Below are 18,753 nucleotides of genomic sequence, written 5' to 3' on the forward strand. Positions count from 1 at the left end.
AGTTGGGTCCAAGAAAGACTCCCAGTCACTGGCTTGCACACAAAGAACAGGCAGCCCAGCTTCCTCTAAAACACATTCTTTCTCTTTTTCAAATGTATTTATTTATTCACTTTACATCCCGAATGAGCCCCCACCCTTCTCACCTCTCAGTCCCACCATCTTACCCTCTTCCCCCTATCCCTCTCCCCTTCTCCTCAGAAAAGGGAAGCCTCCCTTTACCAACCCACCCTGGCACATCCAGTCGCATCAGGACTAAGCACATCCTCTTCCACTGAGGCTAAACAAGGCAGCCCAGGTAGGGGCAAGTGATCTAAAAAGACAGTCTCTGCTCTACTTGCTAGGGAACCCGTATGAAGACTAACCTACCCACCATATGAGTCAGGGTTTGGTTGGTGCTTCCGTCTCTGTAAACCCCCATAAGCCTAGGTTAGTTGACTCTGCTGGTCTTCTTGTGGCATTCCTGTTCCCTCCTAGTCCTCTTCCACAGACTCTGGAGCTCTGCCTTATGTTTAGCTCCGCCTAATGTTTGGTTATGGGTCTCAGCAGTACATTCTCTTTAAAGCAGCGTGGGAGAGGAGCAGGCAGAGGCAGCCACTTGTGGACTAGGACCAAAGTTCCCTGCCTGGGCTCCACAGGACAACCACGCTTTCCCCGCACCAGAAGAAAGAGGGCAGAGTGGCTGCCCCTCAGCCTAGCTCCCAAGTTGCTCCAGCGCTAGTATTCTGGCCATTGCAGTTCCCATAGCAACCGCAGCACCCGCAAAGGGCCACCTGGGACGCTCTTGGGGTCAGAGGTCATCTCCGTGGCAACAGAAACTTCCCCAGTGATGGCTGCTCTAGCTTGCTGCTTCTGCCGCAAGGCGCAGCTTAGCACAGCCCCTAGGAGGAAAAGTAAGGGTAGCTGCCCCCCGCCCCCGCAAGCCTAGGAGGAATGCGACCGCTGACCGCTGGGTCTGGCTGGGAGAAACCTGACCCTTGCCACCTGTTCTGCTCACCAGCTTCTGCTGGATCTCCAAAGAGTTTCCATGCTGTGAACATATCAGGGCTACAGGATTTTAAGACAGTTTTGCACAGAATGTTAACAGTTCTCTAGAAGCCATGGACCTCCACTCAAAGCCATAGCTTCTGCCAAACTTTGTTGTCCCTCATACAAACTCCAAGCCTCTCATCCCATGGGCACAGTGGCCCAGCATCCTCCACCCAATTAAAGTGGCTCTTGGAAAAGGAAGTGAAATAGTTTAGTGGTTGGAATTACATGGAGCCAAGAAGTTGGAAAATTGCTGCGTTTTAAACTTCAAAAGAACGAAATGCTAGAACTGAGAAGGCTTCCTTAGAGACATCTGCCAACTCAACAAGGACAAGAAAGAGAGAGAGAGAGAGAGAGAGAGAATAAAAGAGGGCCCCAGGTATTGTCTTAGAGAAAAGAGATCCAAAGAGTAAAAGAGGAACAAATCACTGAACTTTTTCAGAAAAGGAAATAAGAAAGCACCGGAAAATAAAATGAAGCCAGCGCTGCTTCATAGAGCACCAAGTGGGGCTTCAGCCTTCATGATTTTAAGGGCAAGCTTGACAGAGAGAATGCAATTAACCCTTGGCTTGGGTTTTTAGAGAAGGGTCACGTGTACATAGGCTGCAGGTCTCGGGTTTTTCAGATTCAGAACACTTCTGGGAAATCACCCATGTATACAAAGAGCCAGACATTGATTCCACTGATGCCATTTTTTTGCTTACCTACTTATGTTTATGTGTTGTTTTCATCATTCAGGAAAGAAGTGAACACTGAATGAACTTAACCAACTATCATACTGCCAGTGACACAGTACTGTGGGTCAGCTTTTTAGAGTCATCAACTTTTCACTATTCATCTTAATGTAACATTTTACACAGATGCTGCATATCACAAGCAGAAGCTTTTTCAGGAAACTGAAGTGCAGTGGTGTTCAACACGACTGTCAGTGATTTCTATGAAAACAGGTTCTCTGTGAACATGTGTTCTTTATTCTTCCTTTCGACCTGTGTGTTTACAAAGTCCTAGTTCTTCCTTTTGACTTCCCTAATCACTCTACATTTTTGATGAAAGTAGAAGCATTATTTTGTAGCAACTGGAGAATAATGCAAGAAAAAATATCAAGATTCAGTGACCTTCCAAAACAGAATAGCAAAAACCTGCAATTGCATGTCAGGAAATAAATTGAGAAATTAAGCCCTCAGAAAATTCCCTGTTCTCCAATGCCCAGGTTTAACTCACGCCTTGATCTAATGCATGGTGCACAAACTAAAAGTCTAAGGGGAAAAATGTATAGACTAAACACTAGCAGGTGGATAAGCAAGTAAATCTCTCTCTGACCCTCATTATCCTGAGGATAGGGCTAAATTGGGCTCAATGGTTTGTTTGTTTTTCAACTCTAGGTATAATGCCTAGAGTTTAAACTGGTTTAAACTTCACAGAGACAGAATTTCTGTCACACTGTTCAAGTGTCCCAACTGTTTCCCCCTAAGGTATAAGAAACTGTTTGAAATAAATGCTTGCTTTTAATAAAAATACTCAGTATTTATAGAAAACTTATGAGTCAGTATAAATGAGGCATGATGCCAAAGTGTGCAAAGGAGAGAAAGAAAACATTGTTTATTATCCTTGTTACTATTTGTATGAAAACACAAAAAGTTTTCAATGTATGTCTTGCTAAAACATAGAAGGCTGGTTTCAAACACTGTAAAGGAATGTCCACTGTGGGAAATGAAAGCACAGTATAGAGTTAGCTTTAGCACATTCAAAGAGTAATGCATCATTTGAACAAAATCATCTGCATTGTTAAAGTCGAGTTTATATTATTATGCATTGATTTTATACTTGTTAACATGGCTGTCAACCTAAAGAAAAAAAAAAAAAAAACACTCTTCTTCATTGGAAGAAGGCTTCTTCATTGGAAGCCTAGCTAAAAAAATGCCACCTTTGGTTCATGAAGTAACAATGCTCCGTGTAACTTATTTTACTACCTCGGTAACTAAAACTTCCTCCATGGAATCCAGACCAACTCAGTTTTAAAATGTTACAAGAAGAACCTTCCACCTGTTTCCCATTCTAGCCACACTATCTGAATTTGTTACTTTTGTTTGCTGCACACTTGGTGTTTAGAAGCTCAAGTCTTGCCAATTTGTGACTGACATAGCTCTCCAGAACCCCAGGATAAGACAGAGGTACTTACTATTTTTCCTTCCCTATCTCCCTATTTTCTCACTTCAAAAGAAAGACCTATATACGAGTAGCTTTTTAAAATACATATGTAAATTAGTTTCCGGAACATACTAGGTGTTTGGGACACCTAAAACAATTAGAAATAAATAAATAAATAAATAAATAAATGAATGAATGAATAAATAAATAAATAATAAATAGTGAGGCTTAAAGATATCAGTGACAGTAGGAAATGGGTGCTAATGGTCGCTATCAACCTCTGCATGTTCTGTGGCTAAGTTACTCAGCAGATTAGGCTGGGTTCAGTAACGGGAACACCAAAGGCAACGAGTCTATGGAATGTTCTCAGTGCACTTGGTGGAACTATGTATAAGTAATCTGCTTCCTATATATCTTCCCACCACAGACCCCAAACTAAAGAAGACTCTCACTCATTAATGTATCTGAAATCTGAGTTTTCCAAAGTCTCAGCATGATAAGGAGGCTTGGGGATCTTGTGTGTGGTGTATTGGGTACAGCATGTGAAAAGGTCCCTGACTTATTTTGCTTGTTTTAAGAGTCTGGAGAAACAGCAATGATACAACTTTAGAACTTATCAACCATATTTATTACCTTATCACTCTTTGCTTTAAGAGCAGTGACCTAGTTTATTTCCTAAACCAGCATGATATATACACTGGTCATTCTAAACTATTATACTGGTTCAAAAAAGCATACCAAGTCTCCTCCAGGCAAAAATAAGCACCTTGTACTTAGTATATTCCTATTTAATGATTTGCCTAAAATATAGTCACCTTGTATGACTCATACAGCAAAAGCTACAGCAGGTAACATTTCTTCTAAATGCACAGCTTTCGCTCTGCTAAAAGTAGGACATTTGAGCATGTGTATTAATCCAAATGTGTTCTCCGATAATTACTGTACTGTGTAATACTAAGTATTGTCATGAAATTAGTAGATTCAATTTACATCCAAAAATTTTAAGCTATTGTAATTTATTTAAAAAAATATGTAGCCCAAATGCATGCTGCATGTTCTTTCTAGGATATCACTTAACATAACTACAGGACAAAGTAACACTGTGAAGTTGATTAGTAACTTCTGAGTTGATGAATAAATTTCACTCTAAATCCATGCCTCTATTATCTTCTTATGTTTACCCCAACATGCTCTAAAAGTCTTTGGAACCTTTAGCCCAACTCCCCACACTTGTTGATGATTTCAAAAACTGAAAATAGTAAATTATTTCAAAACTTGCAAAGAAAGCAAAAACAACCTAAAAATTTACTCTGAAATAGTAAGGGATGCTTAACACCAAATTCCCTAGTGTTTGGTGGTATTCTGTCAAGCCTTTTAGCTTCAAACTAGTTAATTGTCTTCCTTGTAGATTTAGGATAACATAATAGGTGGTAGTCAGTCTGTTCTTTTGTTTTTAACAGTTAGGAGGATTTTGGTCCTTGTTTTATTTTAATTATCCAATTAAATTCTTGGTTGTACTGCTATCTTGAGATCAAAAAGCTGCAAATGATTATAGGGTTCATGTTAATAGCAAGAGAATAAACCTCACCAAGTATACTATTCAGAGGAAAGACAGGCATGGGTTTGAATCCAGCTTAAAAGAGCAAAGCCTTTTGAAGGTGAGCTACACAGTTTGACACATCAGTGTTCCTTCTTTTTTTCAGATCTCCGAAATTCTCTGACTTCCAGTTTGGACTAAAATCTCTGGCAATCTAAGACTTAACTATCCTATTTGAACAGTTGGCAATGTTGTCAGACACATTGTGGGTTAACCCATCACTTCACCACTCAAGTATATTAGCACATAGTAGCTGCAAAATAAATTGCTCCTAAAATGAATATCATTTGTTTAACAACACCCAAAGCACTTTGGAAAAAGAAGACTATTCTAGAGGGATGAAAGTGGGTGGGAAGGGGGTAGTCTAATAAAAAGATAACTGGGTAGGGGTGGAGAACATTTTCTGTAAAATCGCTTACAATAATAACATAAAGGAACAAACTTAGTGTTTCTCTCTGACTGAGTTATTTCCCACTCACCAATGTTATGGAAGAGCTGACTTCAGGGCCTAGACAAATGGTCAAGTCTCAAAAAAGAAAGACTTTTTACTGTGTTCCTTTCTCAGAAGAGAGCTAAATCTTCTCACAGAACACAAGAAGGCTTCAAAAGGCCACTATTTTTACTGTGTGAAGTAGTAGTAGGCCCTCCCTTGTGACTACAGCCTTTGACCTGTCCCACTTTGGGAAGTCCTGCAGACAGCTATTTCATGTCCAGGCCATGCTGCAGATGTAGGTGGGTATTATTTGAACCAGGGTTCCTTAATGTCGGGCTGGATGTCAAGAGCTGGGTGTACACCTAGAGACTGAGTCAGTACTGCAGTGGTAAGGTGAGCAGTGAGCCACCCCCTTGGACAAATCTCAGAATGGGAACATCATTTCAGAGTTGCTAAACGCAGAGTAGTTAAAGAACAGAAGGGTAAAAAGGACAGGAGACAGTGAAGGAGGCTGGTTAGACAGGGAGTGAACAGAAGGACTAGGGCTGTAGGACAGAGGCAATAATTCCACTGCAGCAGGGAGCCCTCTTGAAAGCCAATAGATAACTCCTCCCAGAAGCTCCACAATCCAGTAAGCGTCCCAGCTAGGGGCAACTTCCCTTAGCCTGAGCACAGAAACATCTGTCCTTTGGACATTCTTAACAACTCTCAGGCACCTTGCCTTTTGCTGCAGAAGTGGTGGCCGCAAAGCATCCGACCTCCACACCCGCTGCCTCTATCCCCGCCCACCCACGCTCCTCTGTTCTCCCTGCAGCCACGAACCACAACCCCCTCCAAGCGCGTCATCCAGGCTATGCTACGTTTGCTAGGTTCAGAGGCTGGGAGAGAGCAGCCACTTGCTGCCCAGCCGTGGGAGTTCTGGATGCCAGCGTGGCCGGCTGTGAGCTCCAGGTGTCAGGGCGGCCTCGGAGCGCTATGATCTAGTGCACCGCAGTGCTAGCTAGCTTCAGCAGCCTCCTGTCACTGCAGGACAGCGGGTCCCCCGCCCCCTCCCTCCCCAGCACAACTCCAGACACAAAAACAGATCCAGGTCCTTTCCCACCTTATCCAAGCCAGGGAATGCTGCACACTCCTGGCTGACAACGAGAATGATTTGAGAAAAGGCTGCACCAGCCTCCTTTGCCAGAGCTGCCGCCACCAGGCAGCCCTCCGGTCTGGCTACCTGAGGGTTGCTCGCCCACTTGGCTGCTCCCAAATGCCTCAGACTAGATAGACACTGAGAAGTAAACCCCTGGGACCTGGCTCCCGGAATCACCTGCATTTGCATTTCTTATGTAATATACTGCAAGTTTCCCTGGTTAGAGCCCTTTGGAATGGGGCGCATGATTGCCGGAGGCGTGTGGCAGGGACCCTATGATCATCCCACACACATTGTGTGAGACCCACTAACAGAGTGTCCACACAGTTTTTTTAAAGGGGGAAGGGACTTAAATGGCATATACTAGAGGGATTGGGCTTGTCCTCTGGGTCCTGGTTCCCCCAAGCACAAGCCCTGCTCCAGTGTTCAGTGTTCTCAGGCTGAATGTGTCAGAGGCAGACTAGGGAATGAGTTAATAGCACCCAGAGCTAGACGGGGGAGGGAGGCGGGGGCTGACGGAGGAGTCAGGCAGTGAGGGAGGGGGCGCTTTTACTTTGCTAAAGGTGATGGGTGGCGAATATTGTGCAAGCTAATCAGAAAGTCTAAAGCTATGCAGAACTAAGGCGAGCTCTCGGCTCTTTCTCCCGGCACAGACATAAGCCATAGCCCTTCAATATTCCACCAGACATGGGAAACCAAATCCACTTAGTCGGGGTGGGGGTATAAAAAGTTTCCTCCTCCCTCCTAATGATGGATTGTGTCACAGCTAAGAGCTGTTGATCACGGTTTTCTGATCGGGAGGACTAACATCCAGAGGTGGCTCCTTGTTTATTCATGCAACACCTCTGTATGCAACACTGTCCGGGTTTCTTGCATGTTCCCCGGCCTCCTGCATAGCAAAACTGCAGACCTAGCTCCGTGAGCAACAGACTCGGTATTAGCAGGAAAAACAGAATATTATGCATGCTTTGCTTACCAGTTGGGCTCTTGTTTTTCTTAAGACTCTTGCCACAAAGACACTGCAGCATATGCGTTCCTTTGCTGAAAATGTTCCAAAGAAACCACATTGATTTGGGCGAAAAGCAACCAGCAGCTTAGACACCCTGAGAAAGAAGAGGCCCTTGTGGTTGCATAATAATAACTTGAAATCAGTTCTCCTGAAGAGGGGCACCGGTTTTACCATAGGAAAAACGTTAATATTCCGTATCTTCTCCCAGTTTTTTCCCCTCACGTGGTATTTTTCTTTGCGACTTCTCACCGATTGTTTTTTCTCGGCCAGGGTGAATGATTTATCCCCTCTTGATCACCACTGGATCATGACCAAAGGGTTGAAGAGAAAAAAATCCGTTTTCACATGAAGCCAAACCAAAAAAAGCAAAGAAATCCCAACCGAGACCAGAACTAACCAGGGAGAACAGTAATGCACAAAAGATCCCTAAAGAGAAAATCATAGCCTTTTACTCAATGGAACTGAGGATGGGCGGATCTGCAGAAGGCAAGCCGGATTCATCTTAGCGAGATAAGACTGCCATTGTGTAGCCCCTAGGAGAGAAGAAAAAAAAAGAAAAGAAAAGAAAGAAAAAAGAAAGAAAAAAAAGAAAAAGAAAGAAAGAAACAAAAAAAGAAAGAAAGAAAGAAAAAAAGCAGAACACCACCACACACACACACACCAATACCACCTCCGAGATGGGTCTGGCTGCCAAAGACGGAGCCTTCCTTCTCCCGCGGTCAATTTTTTTTTCTTTCTTTTTTTAAATAAGCAATCACCAGAGCTCCGTAGGATCTTACTGAACCTGCAGTTCCCAGTCACGAAGAGAAGATGTAATGTAGGTGCCCCCTCCCCTTTTCAGTCTCGTAGTAGGTAGAAAGCGCCACAAATCTCCGTTCTCCTTCCTTACACTCTTTCTTCCAGTCTCCAGCCACCGTGAGCATGAGGAAAATCTCCCCTCCGGATTCCTTGCCCAGCCTCGGCTGTGAGTTACAGGCATTAGAGGGAGGAGGAGGAGTTGAAGTTTGCATTGAAAAGACTGGCTTCCCATGACGTAGCCACGTGCTTTCAAACCCGTCACCAGTGAGGTGCCTCAACCAGCCCTGGGAGGGACTGTCACTGCAGTGTGTGCCACCCCTCTGAAGCGCTCCCCTCCACCAACCCAGCCCTGCTCCAGTCCAACCCCAGAGACCCTCTTCCTCCTCACCCAGCTTATAGGCCTGCTGCTGACTCTTTGAGCCAGCCTCATATCCTTCTGTGAAAACAGAATTTTAAAAGTAAAATTAACAATTATAATGAGTGAGCCTTAGAAAATACATGCAGGAGGAGTTAATTGCCACTGCACACAGCCAAAACCAACTCCACTCTCCATCTTCAAAAGCAGCATTAACTCTCCTTAGATATCAGGTCCCTTTCTTTCTTGGGATATGACTCCCACTTGCCATGCTCATGGAAAAATATAGGTGGATAGCAAATATACATTTCTAGAAACAGCCTTTTAAAAGGACAAACACCAAAATCTAGACGAAAAGGCATATTTTTGTGGGGAGGGTCATATGCGAAGGACAATCTTTATGCTTTTTTAGACAGATAGCCCATTCCTTTGAAATACTTTTCTGGACAGAAAGCATCCTGATTAGCTCATGTTATAACCAATGGCTTATTTCTTCTTGCTAATTGAACCAGCATTAAACTCACCCTTTTCGGTTCGCTATGCCTATCACAGACTACAGTGTCTCCCAGCAAAGGGGACACAATCCAATTTAGCACTCTATTTACACAGAAAAATCTAAGAATTTGGGGCAAAGCTGTTGATTTTTTTGAAGGGTGGGTGATACAATGTACAAAGCAGTACAGACTGATACAAAGAACAGTACAAACTGCAGTGCTCCTACTACTCAGAACTCGTAAAAGCTGGTGTTATTCATAGGTTTGAGGTGAGGATTCAGAACAGAGAAACTGACCACTCCTACTCTCCTTAGGTAACTATGTTAAAGCTATGCCACTTTGATTCCTCTTCAACAGAAAAACTAATATTAAAAGTAAGCCCTAATCTTTAACTGTTTGTTTTGAAATTCCAGGTTATTTGTTTGAAAAAAATTAAAACTACTACCTTTACCATCAAACTATCTTTTAAGTAGTAGGTGTATAATATATAAATCTTTATGAAATTGCATGCTGATTGAAGAGACTAGCCTATAAAATAAATCCCTTTATTATCATTGTCCAGAAAAATCAACCTTCCATAATACTGAGTGTTATGATAGTTAAGAAGTATTTTTAAATGCTAAAATTTGTTACAAATATTCTTTTGGGAAACAAGGATGAATTTTATACTAGTATAAAAAAGAATTCAAGATGAGTAATTGCTATTAAAGATTAGAAATTAGGGGCCAAATGCCAATGCTTTTATGTGTCAAAGTAATCATGTTATAAAGCTTAAATCAATTGCTAAGATCAAACATAGTCTAAACACAGCTTTGCCCCAAATAAACAGAGAAATAGGAAACACATGTCTACTGCCTGACTTACTATGAATAAGACTGGAAAACTGAAAAATAGAATTATTTTTTTGAAGGAGGAAGAATGAAATAACCAATACCAAACAGTTAGATTAAGTTTTGCATCAATCAAAGACAGATAGTTTATGCTGTGCCTGTAATATTCTTTAGTGTCTTCCAAGGGGTTCCAGAATATCCCATAAAGTGCCACTGGGCAAAAGCCAGAGAAATAACCAAATAAAAAGCATTGTTTATCAAAATCCTGAAAACTCACCCACCACTATAAGGTTCTTCAAAAGTTTATTGCATTAATTGTTCAAAAATAGAATAACAATTGGGTAATAAAAAGTTTTATGTTAAGCCTGCATAAACAGTATTTCTCAAACCAAGTTCTTCAAATTACAAATACTACTGTCTTCTCTGAATAGTGAAAGACAGATATTTCTATACAGGAAGTAATTTAAGACTAAAATAAAGAATGGCCACCAGATACCTATGGTCTCCTTTGTCATCTATTAGTGAAAAACTTATTTCTTTGTTCTACTTACTGAGAATCTATGAGGCTATGTACTGTTTGGCTTAAAAAGAGACCTTTTTGCAAACCTAAAAATCATATTTCTTTACTATATTTACTAATATATTATTTATTTCAACTAAACTGTTACATTGTTGAATGAAAACTCATTTTTATCTAGAAGAAAGATGATTAACACAGTTCTCCTGGACTCTGGCTGTCTTAATCAATCATACAAGCAGTGTCAACTGAGCATCCACTCTGAAGTGACTAGAGAGTGTCATGTTGGATAGTAAGTCACAAAATAAACTTCCAGTGACAGAAGAGCCCAAAGGTGCTCTTGGAGTTAAGTCATGTTTCTGAAGGTTTCCATCTTAAATCATGGAAGATCCACACAGATTTGTTTCATGCTGACTTGAGTTCCAGACTCTTATTCAAGTTTCATTTTGGAAGATTGTCAAATGCTTGCTCAGTCACATTAAATTCAAGTGAGTATTAGTTGGCAAAAATTAAAACTAATATAAAAAGACATACCGGTATTGAATACTTGTGAATAAAGATAAGGAGATACTAAAACCTTAAGACTGACAGTAAAAAATCAATAATGAATTGCTTTTAAAATCATAATATTATGTTTTCATTAGGCCACAGTAAAATTATGTGGTATTCATTACCAAATTTGCCTTAAAGTTAAACTTACCCTCAGTGTGTCATAGTAAACAATTATAAAAGTAAGTATAATAAGATGTCAGGACACAACCAACACATTCTACTTAAATATAGGAGAGAACTTTCATGAAATCAGTAAAAAAAAATTCTGTCTGATCCTGTTTTGTTCTAGCTGTTCCCAATAGTTATGCGTCTGTTTTACCTTTTAGTAATAACTTCACCACCACAGTTTTGGAAGGACACAGAAGTAGTCTTGACAAAGAGAATAATTCTCAACCTTCATTGTAGTTTTAAACATGATTGGTTACATGAGTAAATTCTGACCTGTGATATTTGAGCAGAAGCAATCTGGCCAACTTTCTCCCCACAATCTTCGAAAGAAATTGTGTAGCTCCTGCTTCTCTGCTCCATCCTTGCTTAAAAGCAGCTGTGACAGCAAGCATAGGATCACATACTGAGAGCAGACATACTCTCTCACCCTCCTGGACAACTTGCCTGCCTCTGAACTATTAAAGAGAGAAAATTTTATCTAATATCCACTTATAAGTGAATATATACCATGTGTGTCTTTCTGCTTCTGGGATATCAGGATGATCTTTTCTAGTTCCCACCATTTGTCTGCAAATTTCATGATTTCCTTGTTTTTAATTGCTGAGTAGTATTCCATTGCGTAAATGTGCCACAATTTCTGTATCCATTGCTCTGTTGAGAGACATCTGGGTTGTTTCCGGATTCTGGCTATTACAAATAAAGCTGCTATGAACACGGCTGAGCAAACATCCTTGTACTTGAGCATATTTTGGATATATGCCTAGGAGTGGTAGAGCTGGATCTTGAGGAAGCACTATTCCTAATTGTCTGAGAAAGCACCAGATTGATTTCCAGAGTGGTTGTACAAGTTTACATTCCCCCCAGTAATGCAGGAGGGTACCCCTTTCTCCACATCCTCTCCAGCATTAGTTGTCACTTGAGTTTTTTATCTTAGCCATTCTGATGAGTGTAATATAGGATAAACATACTAAAATCTATACAGCTAAAGAAGCTAAACAAGAAGGAGGACCCTAGATAAGATGTTCAATCCTCACTCAGAAAGGCAAATGGGATGGACATTGGAAGAGGGAGAAAACAGGAAACAGGACAGGAGCCTACAACAGAGGGCTTCTGAAAGACTCTACTCAGCAGGGTATCAAAGCAGATGCTGAGACACATAGCCAAACTTTGGGCAGAGTGCAGGGAATCTTAGGAAAGAAGGAGGAGATAGAAAGACCTGGAGGGGTCAGGAGCTCCACAAGGAGAGCAACAGAACCAAAACATCTGTGCACAGGGGTCTTTTCTGAAACTGATACTCCAATCAAGGACCATGCATGGAGATAACCTAGAATCCCTGCACAGATGTAGCCTATGGCAGCTCAGTCTCCAAGTGGGTACCCTAGTAAGGGGAACAGGGACTGTCTCTGACATGAACTCAGTAGCTGTCTCTTTGATCACTTTCCCCTGAAGGGAGAGCAGCCTTACCAGGCCACAAAAGACAATGCAGTCCTGATGAGACCTGATAAGCTAGAGTCAGAGGGAAGGGGAGGAGGACCACCCCAATCACTGGACTTGGAGAGGGGCATTGGAGGAGATGAGAGAGGGAGGGTAGGTTGGAAAAGAATGAGGGAGGGAGCTACAGCTGGGATATAAAGTGAATAAACTGTAATTAATAAAAAAAAAGAAAAAAGAAAATTTTAACTTTCTTGATCCCTTTACAGAGCTATAACAAAATATTATAAGTTGGTAACTTTAAAACAACAGGAGTTTGTTTTCAGATTTGAAATCTGAGAAGCCAAAGATGGATTCCTGCTGAAGGCGTATTAGAGCCTTCCACCTGTGTTCTTAGGTAGTAAGTAGGTTTCCTCAGACTTCTTGTATGAGAACATTAATGGCATTCCTTATGTTCCATTTTCAATGCCCCCCTAAAGGATCTACCACTCACTGTTTTTATCCTGGGCTTTTGCTTTCACTTAAGGATTCTGGGAGAACATCAACATTCCAGACACAGCAGAGCCACTACATTTTCATGTGAATTTGCTACAGCAGTTTATTATCTTTGCTCCCTTAGAGGCAGAGCTCATATTAATGATCAATAATATGAATAATGACGTACAGATATGAGTTATTTTTTCTAGATAAAAAAATCAACATATGTATTGTAAAGCCTGTGGCTTTATCCAGTCTGCTGTTCTTTCTCCTTGCCATAGCTTCTACTCATCTCTTTGCTACCTCTTGAAAGCCACCCTTGAACATTCTCAACACCAGTACAGAACATTTCACTGTCAAATCTACTCACCCTCACTTCCTTCTCTGTTCTGTTCCCAGTCCTTCAACTGCAACCTATGGCAGGTTGAAAATTGGGGGCACGATGATAAAACCTTGCATTTTAGAAAGAAGAACTCATAGAAAAGAGATTGAAAGAGTTGGTGATAAAGACACTAGTCACATAAAAACATCAATATGCTCCTGACTTGTTTCCTCTTTTCTCCTCCTTCTGATGTCCATCCTCTTTGCCTTTCTGGATAGCAATTGAGCAAGTCAGGAGCCTGACACAGAGGATCTCTGAAAGGCTCTGCCCTGCAGACTAGCAATGCAGATGCTGAGACTTATGGGGAACCTTTGGACAGAGTGCAGGGAATCTTCGGAAAGAAGTGGGAAACAGTAAGATCTGGAAAGGACAGGAACTTCACAAGGAGAGCAACAGAACCAAAATATCTGAGCACAGGGGTCTTTCCTGAGACTGATACTCCAACCAAGGACTATGCATGGAGATAACCTAAGACCCCCGCACAGATGTAGCCCATGGCAGTTCAGTATCCAAGTGGGTTCCATTGTAATAGGAACAGGGACTGTCTCTGACATGAACTGATTGGCCTGCTCTTTAATTACTTCCCCCTGAGGGGGAAGCAGCATTACCAGGCCACAGAAGAGGACAATGCAGCCAGTCCTGATGAGACCTAATTGACTAGGATCAGAAGGAAGGAAAAGAAGACCTCCCCTATCAGTGGACTTGGGAAAGGGCATGCATGCAGAGGGTGGAGGGAGGGATTGAAACGGGAGGAGGGAGGGAACCACAGAGGGGATACAAAGTAATAAAGTGTAATTAATAAAGAATTTTTTTAAAAAACGTAAAAAAAAATCAGTATGTGTACAAAGACCTTAGGGTCTGCTCATCATGTAAACTTTTTTAGAATTACAGAAACTTTTGTTGTTTGGATACTGTTCCTTTATTATTATTAGTGTCAACAATTATTGTTACATTGAAATTAACAATTCTAAATCTCACATTACCATTGTAGTCATGAACAACTGGTTTCTCCCCTCATGTTCTTATATTGATTCTTTTCAGAGCAAACCTTACTCCCCTCTTCCAAAGGGACCATTCTAGGAAGGTTCTTTGAATTACTTACTCTGCCCTTTCCTACTGTCCAAGAAATGATTTTTGATCTCATTTGTCTGACTCCCTTTTCTTTTCTCCCTCTGTGACAAGTCTGTCCAGAAGTTTAAAGACTTCCCTGCTTGTTCTGCTTCATACTGCAAGCAGTGGTCCAAATCAAGAGACCATTGCTCGATCTGAAGAATAATCTCCATCTAAACATATTGTGGACTTGTAGCAGACATCAGTCTCTAAACACATCTTTTTCATTGTCTTCTGTGATTGAATTTTAGTCACTAGTATCTTCTCCTCTTAGCCTGAGGTGCTATTTCCCAAAACACAAGCATTCCCTCTCCCTAGGCACACACAAGAAAGCCTCAGAATGAATTCTCTCTTGAAGAATTTCCCCACAACTAAATACTCCAGTTTCTTTGTCTCTTGGGAGGGATAAGGATGGAACATGTGTTTTATATCCTTTCTAGAATTCCCCAGAGAGACCAAGACATGTTTTCTCACTGGAATAACTGACTTATCACTATATTATTGTTTGTCTCCTCTTTTTTGTCTTTTGCATAAGTAAACTATTTTTCTCAGACTCTTAAGTCTAGAGACTACCAAGCCAAGACAGAGCTGAAAGTGAACATTACAGTCTGGGTCCATGCTGCCTGTTTCCTAGATCCAAACTCTGTTAGCTCCTGATTTAGGAAAGCCAATTCTTTTATACAGGTCACATTTTTATTCCTTAAATAACCTTGTCAGTAAACTATCAATAATTTTATTTCCATCTTTCTCTCTTATATGACCATTTTTCTTAATTGTATCCCTCCATAATGTGGAGGGAAAGAGGCAGAACTAATTTTCACTTCTTTTAACCTACAAGTACTGGAAAATAATATAAGAAGATTTTTCTTTTTGTTCCTATTATACTTAGAGAATGTGTTAATGAAACCGTAAAGAACATGTCAAGAGATACAAAGGAAAGCAGGAATCCCATGCATCCCCAGAAATATGTGTTTCTTTTGTCAATGTGGCACAAGGCTTCATTTATCACCAAAATGAATGTTGTCTTGGCCCACATATCTGTGACTAACAACAAAGCCTGAATTTTATATCCACAGCCACAAGAATCCCAAGAACCCCACTGTGTGTCCTCTGAAGTAAATGGGAGATAACTGTTCACAAACAGGATGGTCCCGAAGCAGTCTTTGGACCTGTGAGACATGATACATTATATAAATGTTGTAAATGTTTTATAATACATTCCTCAAATTAATAAATACATTAAACCTTATTTAAATCTATGTAAATTTCAATTTAATTAAATATCTTGACAAAGAAAATCAAAACAATCGTAACTTTCTATAGACTACTTCAAGCTATACTATTATATCCCCATTAACCCAAAATTTTGTTGTATCTTATTCTAAGAAAGCATGTCCCCTGCTGCAAAATGTTATTCTCTAGATTTGAAGTATACTAAAAAGAAATGACATTTTCCACACATGGAATCCATTTCCTAACTTTTGTGGTTATTGAATGAAATAACTTTAGATACAGCATTTTATATTACAAAAGAATTTTTTTTGTTTTGTTTTTTCGAGTCAGAGTTTCTCTGTGTAGCTCTGGCTGTCCTGGACTTGCTTTGTAGACCAGGCTGGCCTCAAACTCACAGAGATTCACCTGCCTCTACCTCTGTGCTGGAATTATAGGCATGTGCCACCACACTCGGCTCAACAACAATTTCTTGTGTGTTCCTTTATGTATAGTTGTATGTGGATGGTGTGTGGTGTGTGTGTGTGTGTGTGTGTGTGTGTGTGTGTGTGTGTGTGTGAAGGCAAAAGGCAGATATCATGTTTTTTCCTGGATAGTCTCTACATATTCTTTGAGGCAAGGTCTCTCACTGGAACGTACCAATTTGGCTAGACTGACTGTCCAGGAAGTCCTGGAGATCTTTCAGTCTCTATCTCTCCAGTAGTTGCCATGCCCAGCTTTTCATGTGGGTGGTTAACATCATGGGAACCTAACTCAGATTTTTTGTTTTGTTTTGGTTTGGTTTGTTTTGGTTTGTTTTGGTTTGGTTTGGTTTGGTTTGGTTTGGTTTGGTTTGGTTTTTTGGTTTTTCGAGACAGGGTTCTCTGTGTAGCCTTGGCTGTACTGGACTTGCTTTATAGACCAGGCTAGCCTCAAACTTTCAGAGATCTACTTGCCTCCATCTCCCTGAGTGGTGGGATCACATATGTGCACTACCACACTCGGCCTAACCTCGATCTTAATTCTTATATGACAAGCACTTTACCAACTGAATCATCATACTGGCCAACTTAATCTTTTTCTGTTTATAGAGAGATGTGTATATTCTAAAATTAAGAATAGTATTTACCCTGGATACTAGGTTATTTTTATTGGTTTGTTTGGGGGATAAGAACTGTATAGGTACCTACATAGAAGTGGACTATTCTTCTATATGATGAGCTTCCTATGGACAGCTCAGCATCACTAATTCTAAGCTCACTGGAAGAGATCAGAAGTAGATTTGCCAAGATGTTTTGTCTGTATGGTAGTAGGTTATCTCTCTCTAACAAGAAACCATAAGATAAGAATTTGAGTGTAAAAGAGGAAAGACAAGACTGAATCACTATACCCTAAATGTAGCTGATACTTATGTGAGATTCATAATGGTCTCTTTCTGAACTGAATGGAAGTGTCTTAGTTGTACTTATTTCTCATGCTTCATTAAAAAGAGGCTTTAAAAATCAGCTTGAACTCTCACATGATTCCCTAATATATAACTGAAATTCCCCATTATAGAGTAAAACATGTCATTTATAAGTCAGTACATCGAAACTAATGTGAAAATTGTGATCCAAATATATGTGTCATACATTTTTACATATAGCTCACAAAAATGAAAGAAAATACCAAATAGGAAAGAATTCATATTCAAAAGAATAAATAGTACAAATCTGGTGTGCTGAGTTTCCTAATGTTGCATAACTGGCTTTATGTAGCAGTCTACAAGTCTCACTTACATATATATTTAATTGTTCATGCCCTGAATGTTTATTTTATGTTAATTCATACACTAAAGAGTATATCTTGAGGGAAGAAATCTTTCTTCATATCAACATGAAATCTCATGAACATTTAAGTACACATTACTGTGTATGAAGGTGAAAATGCTTAAAATATATTTTAACACTGATTTTACTTAGTGCATTATTAGCATCAGGACTATTATCTATTTTATTACTTATCTGAAATAAATGGTTTACATATTATATACATATGTATAATGGTCTCAGCATAACTTTTATTTAACATTAACTCAGTTTTCATATTTTAATGAATACAAAAATTAGTTGATCACCTCAAGATTATTGTTTAAGGTCATGTTTAATTAACTCATAAATTGGAGAAAACAGATACACAAAAAACATATTTTAACCTTGTCATCAATCATTTTCCTTTAATCAATATATATTTCCAAAAGCTGGGCATGGTGATGCATGCTTTTAATCCCGGCACTCAGGAAACACAGGCAGGCAGATCTCTCAATTTCAGGACAGCCAGAGCTGTTGCATGGAGAAACTCTGTTTAAAATTGTGTGTGTGTGTCAATGGAATACTACTCAGCAATCAAAAACGAGGAAATCATGAAATTTGTAGGCAAATGGTGGAATATAGAAAAGATCATTCTGAGTGTGGTATCCCAGAAAGAGAAAGACACACATGGTATATACTCACTCATATAATCCTATAAGATAAGATAAACAAGAAAGAGGACCCAGGGTAAGATGATCAATCCTCACTTAGAAAAACAAATGGGATGTGCATTGGATGTAGGAGAAAACAAGTAACAGGACAGGAGCCTACCACAGAGGGCCCCTGAAAGACTCTACCTAGCAGTATATCAAAGCACATACTAAGACTAATAACCAAACCTTAGGCAGAGTGCAGGGAATCATATGAAAGAAGGGGGAGTCTGTATGATGTGGAAAGGATAGGAGCTCCACAAGGACCAAATATATCTGGGCACAGGGGTCTTTTCTGAGACTGACACTCCACCAAGGACCATATATGGATATAACCTAGAACCTCTGCTTGGATGAAGCCCATGGTAGCTCAGTAACCAATTGGTTTCCCATAGTAAGGGGAACAGGGACTATTTCTGACAGGAACTCAATGGCAGGCTCTTTGACCTCCTCAACCCCCAAGGGAGGAGCAGTCCTGCTATGCAGGACTTTGCATAGGGAGGACTTTGCAGCCAGTCCTGAAGATACTTGATAAAACAGGGTCAGATGAAAGGGGAGGAGGTCCTCCCCAATCAGTGA

General features: G+C 40.4%; 1 protein-coding gene across 3 annotated transcripts in view; it reads right to left on the bottom strand.

Moving 5' to 3' along the window:
* The window catches only part of Fgf14 (fibroblast growth factor 14), a 749,699-nt gene extending 741,379 nt beyond the window's left edge, over positions 1 to 8,320 (bottom strand). Inside the window, exons 1-2 of one of the 3 annotated variants that reach the window (XM_055609577.1) lie at positions 8,022 to 8,320; positions 7,319 to 7,383 (exon numbers count right to left, since the gene is read on the bottom strand). In XM_055609577.1, coding sequence (XP_055465552.1) covers positions 7,319 to 7,370 — 52 coding nt within the window. In that variant the 5' untranslated portion in view covers positions 7,371 to 7,383; positions 8,022 to 8,320. Of the gene's footprint in view, positions 1 to 7,318; positions 7,456 to 8,012 lie in introns of those variants that run through there. The other 2 variants (XM_055609578.1, XM_055609576.1) reach the window with 2 other exon arrangements.
* Between the last annotated feature and the right edge of the window lie 10,433 nt (positions 8,321 to 18,753).

The sequence above is a fragment of the Psammomys obesus genome, unplaced genomic scaffold (assembly GCF_907164565.1).
Source record: "Psammomys obesus unplaced genomic scaffold, mPsaObe1.curated_primary_1811, whole genome shotgun sequence".
Taxonomy (NCBI): domain Eukaryota; kingdom Metazoa; phylum Chordata; class Mammalia; order Rodentia; family Muridae; genus Psammomys; species Psammomys obesus.